At 40.1% G+C, this 11,328-nt stretch overlaps 1 protein-coding gene and 1 pseudogene across 1 annotated transcript in view; one reads left to right on the top strand and one right to left on the bottom strand.

Moving 5' to 3' along the window:
* Positions 1–6: 6 nt before the first annotated feature.
* Positions 7–11,328, top strand: part of RFXAP (regulatory factor X-associated protein) — a 15,054-nt gene continuing 3,732 nt past the window's right edge. Inside the window, exons 1-2 of the mRNA XM_014536838.1 lie at positions 7–541; positions 8,898–9,005. Of these exons, the coding sequence (XP_014392324.1) occupies positions 59–541; positions 8,898–9,005 (591 nt within the window). The 5' untranslated portion in view covers positions 7–58. The remainder of the gene's footprint in view (positions 542–8,897; positions 9,006–11,328) is intronic.
* Positions 7,567–8,849, bottom strand: LOC106725485 (annotated as a pseudogene).

Below are 11,328 nucleotides of genomic sequence, written 5' to 3'. Positions count from 1 at the left end.
CCCGGCCCTGGCTCCAGCCCAAGGCCAGGCTGGGGCCTCGCAGCTCACCTTCCTGGTGATGCGTCCCTGCGGAAGGCAGGAGGAAGCTGCGGCCGACAGCGTCCTGAGGCAGGCTCCTGCCCTGGGGGGCAGTGCCGGGGCGGGCAAGCCTGTTAGGTATCCTTGTGAAGCGGCGGGGGATGGAGAGGAGGAAGCGGGGGAGGACGAAGCCGACCTGCTGGACACTTCGGACCCTCCGGCGGGAGGCGAGAGCACGGCTAGTTTGGAGGACCTGGAGGACGAAGAGACCCACTCTGGGGGCGAGGGCGGCAGCAGGGGAGCCCGGAGGCGGGCCAGCGGCGGGGGCAGCATGTGCAAGACCTGCACTTACGAGGGCTGCAGCGAAACCACGAGCCAGGTGGCCAAGCAACGCAAGCCGTGGATGTGCAAGAAACACCGCAACAAGATGTACAAGGACAAGTACAAAAAGAAGAAAAGTGACCAGGCCCTGAATTGCGGTGGAGCCGCCCCAGCTGGCAGTGCGGGGAACGTCAAACTGGAGGTATTAGACTTTAGCTAGGGTCTTGGGGAGTGGGAGGGGGGAAAAAGCAACCCCACTCTGTGCAAACCTCATTTCCTGCCCCTGCCCACTGGCCCTGATATGGACCATGTTGCTGTGGCTGGACTTGAGGCTTGAGAGTGAGTGAGTGCTTGCCTTAAAGTTTATGCAAACGTGTGCAAAGCCTTAATAGTTCTGTTGCATCCTTTTCATAGATGAACAAATTTCAATGAAAGTGATGTTGCACATCAGAAAAGATGTAATTTCTAAGGTCTGGGATATGTACTGGAAGGACAGATAGTAAATGACTGATCCGGTTCATCACTAAAGGAGCAGGCAAAGAGACAGGAACCCAGATGAAATTGGTACTTCGGAGAAGGCAATCTCTTACTGTTTTCACTACCCTGTCTATTGTCAGTATCCTGTTTTGAGTATCAAGGTTCTTAGTACTCTGCTCCCTGTACCCCTATACTTAATACCCTATTCTCAGTAAACCCATGCTTAGTCCCCTGTTCTCACTACTTTTTTTTTTTAGTACCTCTGGAGAAAAATAATAAATAATAATGGGGTATAAGCCTCAGAAGATTTTTAGATTGTTTGAATTGAACTGTGTTGACAGTTAAAGTCAGTATGCTGAAGTTGGACTGCTGACTGCAAATCTCCATTCTATCATTTCCTGGCCATGTGCCCTTGAACAGGTTATTAAACACTCTTAAGCTTAAGTTTCTTCATCTGTAAAAAGACTGTTAAAATAGTGCCTAGTTCATAATGTTACTGTGAATATGTGAGGTATTCCATATTGAGTGTTCACACAGTGTCCAGCAGATAGTAAAAGTCAATAAGCCTTAGCTATTATTGGTGTCACTAGAGGCCCGATGCATGAAATTCGTGCAAGAGTAGGCCTTCCTTCCCCTGGCTGCCGGCACTGGCTTCCCTCTGGCACCCGGACCCGGGCTTCCCTGGCTTCCCTGGCAGCCCCGGCTTCGTCTGGAAGGACGGGTGTCCCGTCTAATTAGCATATTACTCTTTTATTATTATAGATTATTAGTGGTATTCTTTGAAGTTATTACAGATAAGCAGATACTTCATCCTGTGTGCTTTCCAATACTTCTTCAGTGCAGAGAAAACTTGAATTTTGTTAAAAGTGATTCAGAAAATAACTTTTAAAACTGAAAGCTCTCCTAGAATGTATTTTAAAAGTCTTTAAATTTCTTAGTTTTTGGCTGGACTTGAACAGCTGCCTCATTGCTCACATTTTAGATTTTGTAATTGTTTACAAATGTAATGTTCTAAATATTTCTAATATCTGAAGTCACCAACATGTACTTAATTCACAGATTAGGGTCTTCTGACTTCTCATTCCCTTTTATTCCATTGAGTCCTAATCTGTTTAGAGTAAAAGGACTCCTTTTAGAATTTGATGAAACCTAATGAACCCTTTTCCCAGAAAAATGCACATATGTAGGTATTTAATTTTTCATACACATTCATGGAGTTCAGGATGCCTGTGGATCTTAGGTTTAAAACCTGCCCTATCCATATCCTTGTAAAATGCAATATTTTACCATGTCTCGGATTACAAGGAATTATGGAAATAAACATCTCACTTACTACAGAGTGAAAGTCAGGTAAGGGTGGTCGTTTATCTTTTTGTATATTCCAAAGATACCCATTCACTTCATAGTTCATTACAGAGAGAGAAGATAATATACTTCTTTTCACTTTTCAAGAAAGACATTATTTACCTGTAACTATTGTCTTTTTTTAAATGGCCCAGCATTTTCACCTACAGTTTGAGGAAAATGTATAAAAGGTAAATTGATACTGGATTACAGTCTCTCCCCTCACCCCCCCCCCCCCCCAAAAAAAAAATACAACCTTAATGTTCCTTTTCAAAAATAATTTGGGTGATTTGTTGACGGTAGCCATTCAACAGGTGTGAGGTGATGTTTCATTGCCATTTTAATTTGCATCTCTCTGATAATTAGTGACTTTGAGCATTTTTTCATGTTTCTTGGCCATCTGTACTAGTATGTCCACTTTAGAGAAGTGTCTGTTTAGGTTCTTTGCCCATTTTTAATTGTATTGTTTGTATTCCTTTTGTTAAGTTGTATGAGTTTCTTATATATTTTGGAAATTAACTCTTTATCAGATGTATCATTGGTAAAATACAGTGGGCTCTCTTGTTGTTTTGTTTATGGTTTCTTTTGCTGTGCAGACACTTTTTACTTTGATGTAGTCCCATTTGTTTATTCCCTTATTGTTTCCCTTGACCTAGGAGATGTATGGACAAACATATCTATGAGAGATGTCTGAGATTTTGGTGCCTATGGTTTCCTCTAGGATTTTTATGGTTTCACGACTTACATTTAAGTCTTTTATCCATTTTGAGTTTATTCTTGTGTATGGTGTAAGTTGGTGGTCTAGTTTTATTTTTTTGCATGTACCTGTCCAATTTTCCCAACACCATTTATTGAAGAGAGTATTTTAATTCCATTGTATGCTCTTGCCTCCTTTGTCAAATATTAATTGAGCATAATGCCTTGGGTTGATTTCTGGGTTCTTTTTCTGTTCCATTGATCTATTTGCCTGTTCAAAAGTGCTGGCAAGGATGTGGAGAAAAGGGAACCCTAATACACACTGGTGGGAATGCAGACTGGTGAAGCCAGTGTGGAAATCAGTGATTCCACTTCTGGGAATATATCCTAAGAAACCTGAAAAACCAATCAGAAAGAATATATGCATCCCTATGTTCATAGCAGCACAATTTACAATAGCGAAGATCTGGAAACAGCCCAAGTGCCTGACAGTAGATGAATGGATAAAAAAGCTGTGGTACATTTACACCATGGAATACTATGCAGCTGTAAAAAAGAGACAGCTTGGAAGGCTCTGTAGAATATGATTCTAAGTGAAATAAGCCAGTCAGAGAAAGACAAGTATCACACGGTCTTACTCATATGTGGAATCTAATGAACAAAATAAACTGAACAAAATAGGTCCAGAGACAGAAGCATGGAATAGACTGAGGAATCTCAGAGGGAAGGCAGGGGTGAGGTGTGGTGTGGGAAAAGATTAACCAAAGAATTTATATGCATATATGCATAAGCCATGGACACAGACAATAGTGTAGTGAGGCGGGGGGGGGGGGGGGGGGGGGGGGGGGGATGCAGGGTATCAATGGGAAAAGAAAAGGGGTCATATGTAACACTTTCAGCAATAAAGATAAATTTTTTGAAAAGAAGGTAATCATAAACAGTAATAATAAAAACAAAATGGAAAAATAAACCATAAGATTAAACTTCAAAAATATTACAATTTGGGGATGATTTAGGGATGGTAATTAATTGCTATAAGCAAGAAATAATAGCATACTATACCATTTGTGTTATATTTTCAGACCCTTTACCAGTTGAGATTTCAAGAACTGTATGTCTTTATCTTTATTGAACTGAGTGTAAAGAAAATACCAGTGACAGTCTGGATAGAATAAGGTCCAACTATATAGACTGCTTTAGTAGTAGAGAGGAGGATGGATCATTGTAGGCTGAGACACTCTGGGAAGGCTTTGCAAAAAAAATGGTAGTTTAAGCCAGAAAGGGTGGCTACTTATGCTTAATCAGCTACGTTTCGTATGTGCCATACACTGCTAAGCTGTAAATGAAACCGCACAATGGGATAGGTACTGTCCTATATACTAAAAGCCTAATATGTTAAGTGTCCGGTCGACCGGTCAGCCATTCAGCCAATCAAAGCGTAATATGCTAATATGCTAAGGCCGCTCCACCGCTCGCTATGATGTGCACTGACCACCAGGGGGCAGACAGTGGACTGGTCGACCAGTCACTATGATGTGCACTGACCACCAGGGGGCAGACGCTCCGACCAGTAGGTTAGCTTGCTGCTGGGGTCTGGCCAATCGGGACTGAGCGAGACAGGCCGGACACGCCCTGGAGCCCTCCTGTGGTCCCTCCCTAGCTGGCCAACCTCCCGTGTCCTTCCTTGGCCCCGATTGTGCACCGATGGGGTCCCTTGGCCTGGCCTGTGCCTTCTCGCAATCCAGGACCCCTCGGATGTCAGAGAGCTGGTTTCAGCCCGATCCCGCAGGCCAGGCCGAGGGACCCCACTGGTGCACGAATCCATGCACCGGGCGTCTAGTATTTTACGTATGTGGAAACAGGCACAGAGAGGTAAAGGAACATGGCTTAGATCAGCGGTCACCAAGAGTGGTCCACGGACCACTGGTGGTCCGCAATGTCCAAAAGGTTGGCGACTGCTGGCCTAGATGATAGACAACAAGTACTCAAACCCAAGTACTTGATTCTAGAGCCTTCAGTCTTAACCCATACTGCTTCCCTAGAATTTTGGTAGGTAAAAAGAAAGGCACATTTTAGTAAAGAAACGAAAGTGGGAATATGAAGACACTTTGAAACAACAGCAAGTGGACCATTATAGCTAGAGTAGGATATTTTGTGTGGAAAAAATACATGAAAGATAAATGTGGAAAGAGGGTTTGAAGCCAATTTTTGTATGGTATTGAATGCCAGGCTCTAGGGTTTGGATTTGGAGTCTTTAAATGAAGGTTTCTGTTTAGGGAGTTACTGGGATTCCTACTTTATTGGGGTGGATTAAAGTCAAAAGCCTATAGCTGTATAGACTCTTTAGGGAGATCATTATATAGGGTGTCCCAAAATTCACGCAAGATTTGCAATTGAATTGAATTGCAAATCTTGCTTGAATTTTGGAGCACCCTATAGTAGGAACTCATAGATGATAATGTGGGTCTTCTGCTGTAGTTTGAGCAGCAAGATTAGAAATTAATGTATTTAAATCAGTATTTCTTACACAAATCAAGGTTAAATAAGGAACACATCTATCTATATATCTATATATAAAAGCCTAAGTGACTGGCTGACCATTTGACCAGTCAACTGTCCAGTAGCTATGATGCGCACTGACCACCAGGGGGCAGACACTCAATGCAGGAGCGGAAACTACAGGCATGGAAACTTGGAACAGACTGATGAATCTCAGAGGGAAGGGAGGAGAGGAGGAAGGTGTGAAGAGATTAACCAAAGATCTTATATGCATACTAGAGGCCCTGTGCATGGATTCATGTACCGGTGCAGTCCCTCGGCCTGGCTTGCAGGGATTGGGCTGAAACCGGCTCTCCAACATCCCCTGAGGGGTCCTGGATTGTGAGAGGGTGCAGGCCAGGCTGAGGGACCCCACCAGTGCACAAATCCATGCACCGGGCCTTTAGTGTATATATATATAATAGTTCATGTATCTAAAAATTGTGCTATGTGAGAGACTCATGAACAGGGGATAAAAGAATTAACCTGTAGGGTTGTAATCATTTAATATCTAAAAGGCTATCATATCAAAGAGGCAGTAGATTTATTTTGCATAGTTTTGAAGAAACTAGGACTTAGGAGAAAATCACAAGAGTTATGTTATTTCAGTTGAACCTAAGTAAAAGCCACCTAAATGTTAGAGCTTTTCAAAACCAAATGGGTTGCCTCAAAAGTTGGTTAAGCTTCTTAGGACAAAAAGCATTCAAAATCTTTGAAAAGGGAATTTCAATATTTATAAAAGTTTGGACTAGACAATTCAAGGTTATTTCCACTACAGCCGTCTATGATTTTGTGATATTAACATTCTGAATTCACATAGTACTTTGTCAGGGGTTATCCAGAATACAGGATACTCTGCCATCAAGTCAATTTCAGCATTCCATTTCTTGTGCATATAAAAACATGTTTCTTACCAAGAATTGTCTGACGCCACGTGGGTTTCTAAACTGATGTTCTTTGCAGATTTTTGTGAACATTTGAATGACTTAAATGTTAAATTACAAGGAACTGGCAAGACACTTGATGCTATGTTTGGTTACTTAAAGGCTTTTGAAAAGAAACTGGAAGTCTTTAAGAGGGATGTGGATGGTGAGAGATTTAGATATTTCCCAAACCTCAAGAGGCACATCAAAGACCTCCCAAAAGATGACAGAACAGACTGTCAAAGCCTTCAAAAGCTGTTTTTAAACATCATCGAGTCAACTATTGAGCAGTTCTTCTCAAGATTTGCGAAATTCAGAGAACTGGAAGAGACAGCAAAATTCATGAGGTTTCCAGACAGCATGAAACTGGAGGAACTAAACTTACAAATGTTTTCATGGATAGACATGGCTGACTTTGAAATGCAGTTGATTGAATTTCAGAGTAGCTCAATTTGGAAGCAGAAATTTATTGACCTTAGAGTTGACTTGGAAAACATTGAAAAAAAGCGATTAGAGACAGGAGTACCAGAGAGAAGTGTCGAAAACGAACTATTGAGGACAAAAACTTTGCAACAGTGTTACTCTCCATGTTTTCATCCACATACGCTTGTGAATCTTTGTTCTCAGTGATGAATTTTGTTAAGTCTCGTAATAGGAGTAGCCTGACGGATGAAAGTAGTAGCTCGTGCATATCTCTGAAGGTCACGAAATATAAACCTGATGTAAAATCTCTGTCATCAGTGATGCAGCAGCAAAAGTCCCACTGATAATATCAAACGGAGTCATAAAGTTTTCTGTCGGACTATCAGTGTACATGTATACATTAAAAAATAAATGTATTTTTCATCATCATATACTGTGTTTTTGTCGCTCGAATGAATTTTATTATTTCTTCAAGGTTCTTCACATACGTACACACCTTAAGAGATATCAAGTAGGCGTAACATGTTCTCAAAAAATTAGGGTTGGCACGCAGAAGAATTTTGAGTCAGAGATTTTGCTGGTTTTGGCATGCACTCACAAAAAGGTTGCCCACCCCTGTTATATAGGATGATTAACCAATGTTTTACCAATAAGTTTAATGAAAAAAAAATTAGTACCATAGATAAAGTTAACCCTTTAAGGAAAGAGGAAGGGAGAAGTTACTTTTGCTTTTCCTGGGTATTAGAATACTCTTTTTATAGTTATTTTTTTTTTTGTTTTTACATTTTGAAGCCTAAATTGTTTAGGGATTGAACATTTTTAAAAAATCCAGAATGTGTTCATTGGGATGGTACCCCACTCTTCTTGATTCAAGGTGCTTTTAGTGCTGCTTCCTTCTGAAGGAGCATCCTTCTGTAAGCCTTGCTTTTTCTCTTGTAGGCTGACAGAGACCAGTGGAGCAATCAACACACAAAACTACTGTGTATAGCTAAAGACAGGGGTGATTTTAAAGTATCCTGGGCATTTCACATCCATGAAGTAATTATTGGGGCTCTGCACCAGGGACTTATTGTGTTTCCTCCTCTCCTCTTCTGGAAAGGGATAAAGGAGTTCATTAGCGAGAGGCATATTGTCATGGGGAGGTTGTCACCACCAGAAAAGGGGGGATTGAACATTTTAAAAACAGGTTGGTAAACTTCTCATAATGAAAAAAGTAAGGGATATTCTAATAGACAATTCAGAGGCCAGTAGAGTAAAGCCCAAGAGAAAAAAAAACAAAACAGTTTTGATAACCTAAATGAAGAGCAAAGAGATAGGTAAACTCACAGTAGGCATGACTATACAATAAGACATTTATAGTTTTATATTTGTTTAGTCAGAATTTTTGGATGTGGTCCATACTATATCATGTATTGAGAATGTTTGAGTCAACTAGAACAATACACCGTATTTTGTTATGCCAGGAAAATTTATGTGTTTAAGATTCTATCAAATAACTATGGGTACATATTTGGTAGGAAGTGCTACTGGTTTTGTTTGGGTAATGATGTCATAATGTAATTTTAGGACTCACCTATTTTGTTTATGCTAGTGTTTCCAGTCTTTTTCAAAACCAGTTTGTCATTTTCTCCTTAAAACTTTCAAATTTTGAAAGTTTTGTCTGTCAGTTGTTGCTTTAAGCAATATTTTACTGCCTCCCCCCTTATTTTTTGTTGTTATTTGGACAGAAAAGTGCCAGTTAGAACGTCTAATATGTAAGTTGCCTTTGAGTTCATATATTCAATCCAAAGGCAGGCAGACTTTGTTTTGGCCTGGATAGCTTTCTATGAAGAGAATGTTCAATTTGTACTAGGCATTTTTTATAAGATTGACAATAGCTCACAAGTAACTCTTTGTACCCCTCCCCACCGCTTCTGCCCCACTATTAATTTTAAGACCCTTAAAGATACTGAAGATCCCAGGTTTGAAATCCTAGAGGGAGAGGGGGTGAGGAGTGTTACATTAACTTAATTGTCAACATTTTGCCTATTACTTGTCCAGGTACTGGACAAAAAGGAAGAGAATCAAAGACCTGTTTACTTCATCATTGAAATGGCTGTAATCATGAATTACTTTGGTAAATGTTAATCCTATTTGCATTTTTATAATTTATTCCAGGAAAGTGCAGATAGCATTCTCTCAATTGTTAAACAAAGAACAGGAGCTTTGGGGGATCGTCCTGCAAGACCTACACTTTTAGAGCAAGTGTTAAATCAAAAAAGATTGGTAAGTATCTGTTTTAAAGTAGTTACAAATCTATTAACAAAAGTTGTTTGTTATAAATGGAAAGTTTAGATTTTTAAAATTGTTAGACTGTTCATCAGAATTGTGCCTCTACCTGAATGCTCATAATGCTCTCCCAAGAGTATATGAGCGGGAATTTTATTTTTAAGTTCTTTTGTTGTTGTTTTTGTTTGTTTGTTTGTTTGTTTTAGAGAGAGACAGACAAAGGAAGGGAGGTGGGGGAGAGAGAGAAAAATCAAGACATCAATTGGCCCACTCCTGTACACCCTCTACTGGGAATGGAGCCTGAAATTCAGGCATGTGCCCTGATGGAATGGAACCCACGACCTCTCAGTGCATGGCTGAGCAGGAATACTTTTAATCCTATATCTTAATTGCCTAAGCCTGGATATCTGAGCAAGCTGGGATTTTAAAAATAGACTTCTTATACTGAATTCTGGGGTTTGTGGAATAATGCTTTAACGGTGTTGAAATATAATTATACCAATATTTAATAAGGATCTCTATTATAAATTTGATAGAAGATATCAGAACTCAGGAGAGATTACTCAATAAATACTGGAATAATTGGATAATAACTTGAGGACAAAAAGAAAAGACACTGTAAATGGAAATAAATTCCTGATAAAGATTTTTTTAATTAAAAAAAAATAGAATTAGGACTTTATCTCAAAAATCTGGAATGGAAGCTCTGGCCCTTGTGGGTGTTGTCCCGTGCACAGAAAGATTGCCAGTTCGATTTCCTGTTAGGGCACATGCCTGGGTTTCGGGCTCAATCCCCAGTATGGGGCATGCAGGAGGCAGCCTATCTATGTTCAGTTCTCACATAGATGTTTCTCTCTCCCTCTCCCTTCCTCTCACAAAAAAGACTAGTAAGGATCTGCTTTTAAATAGTTATAAAAATCAATAAAAATATTTTTTAAAAATCTGGAATGGGAATTTTTTAGTTTAAAAGAGAGACAAAATTTCAAAGAGAACATTATAAATTTGACTACATAAAAAATGCTAAAGTAAAAAATGGTGATAAAAATAACAATGCACTAAAGTAAAAAATGGTGGTAAAAATAAAAATGCATACTTAAATAAGGAAAAATATCTGTAGCAAATATAAAAAAACTATGGTTAACATTTTTGTTATGTGAAATATAAGTTGCTGAGGAAAATATTTGGCTTCAGTACATTGCAAAAGATATAACAAGGAGGAAAAAGCAGAATTTCTCCCATTAACTTATATACAAAGGTATACAGCAGTGGTTCTCAACCTGTGGGTTGCGACCCCTTTGGCGGTCGAACGACCCTTTCACAGGGGTTGCCTAAGACCATCCTGCATATCAGATATTTACATTACAGTTCATAACAGTAGCAACATTACAGTTATGAAGTAGCAACGAAAATAATTTTATGGTTGGGTCACAACATGAGGAACTGTATTTAAAGGGCCAGAAGGTTGAGAACCACTGGTATACAGTAATGCAATATTGATAATACAATAAACCATAACCATAAGTGGAAACAATTTAAATGATAACACAGTGATGTTGAGGGTTCCATGAAATGGGCAGTCTAATTTTGTTCTGTTGATGGCATCATATATTGGCACAATGCTTCTAGAAAGCAGTTGAACACTATGTATCAGGAGTCTTTAAAATGGGCATCCTCTTTGACTCAGAAATCATATTTATTGTAAAGACGTTCACAGAAAATAAACCCTAAATATGGATAAAGTTAAGCATAAAGATATTGCCAGAAATGTAGTTATCATAAATAGTAAAATATTTATCATAAATAGTAAAATACTATCTAATAAAAGACAAAAAGGGTAATTAACTGTACCTCCGCTATGCTTCCCATTGGCTAGTCAGGGCAATATGCAAATTAACTGCCAACAAAGATGGCTGCCAGCAGCCACGCAGCTGAAGTGAGCAGGAGGCTTGCTTGCTCCAGTGATGGAGGAAGCCAAGGTTCCCCGCCTGCCACGGCCCAGCTCTGAGCCCGAAAGCAACAATGTTTCAATTATAGAAGCTAAACAAACCCCAGATACCTGCTTTCAGCCAGCCGCGGCCTCAGAGCTGGGAGCGCCAGTGACGGCAACAATGTTTTAATTATAGAAGGTAAATAAATCCCAGAAAGAAAAAAAAACAGAAAAAAAGGAGAGGCTGGGAGCTTCAGTCCCGGCCAGCCTGAAAACAGCCCTCAGCCCCTCACCCAGACTGGCCAGGCACCCCAGTGGGGACCCCCATTCTAAAGGGGGTGTGGCCAGCCTGAAAACAGCCATCAGCCCCTCACCCAGGCTGGCCAGGCACCC

Source organism: Myotis brandtii, unplaced genomic scaffold, assembly GCF_000412655.1.
Source record: "Myotis brandtii unplaced genomic scaffold, ASM41265v1 scaffold166, whole genome shotgun sequence".
Classification (NCBI taxonomy): domain Eukaryota; kingdom Metazoa; phylum Chordata; class Mammalia; order Chiroptera; family Vespertilionidae; genus Myotis; species Myotis brandtii.
The sequence above is the reverse complement of the archived record's forward strand: the minus strand, read 5'-3'. Positions and strand labels throughout refer to the sequence as shown.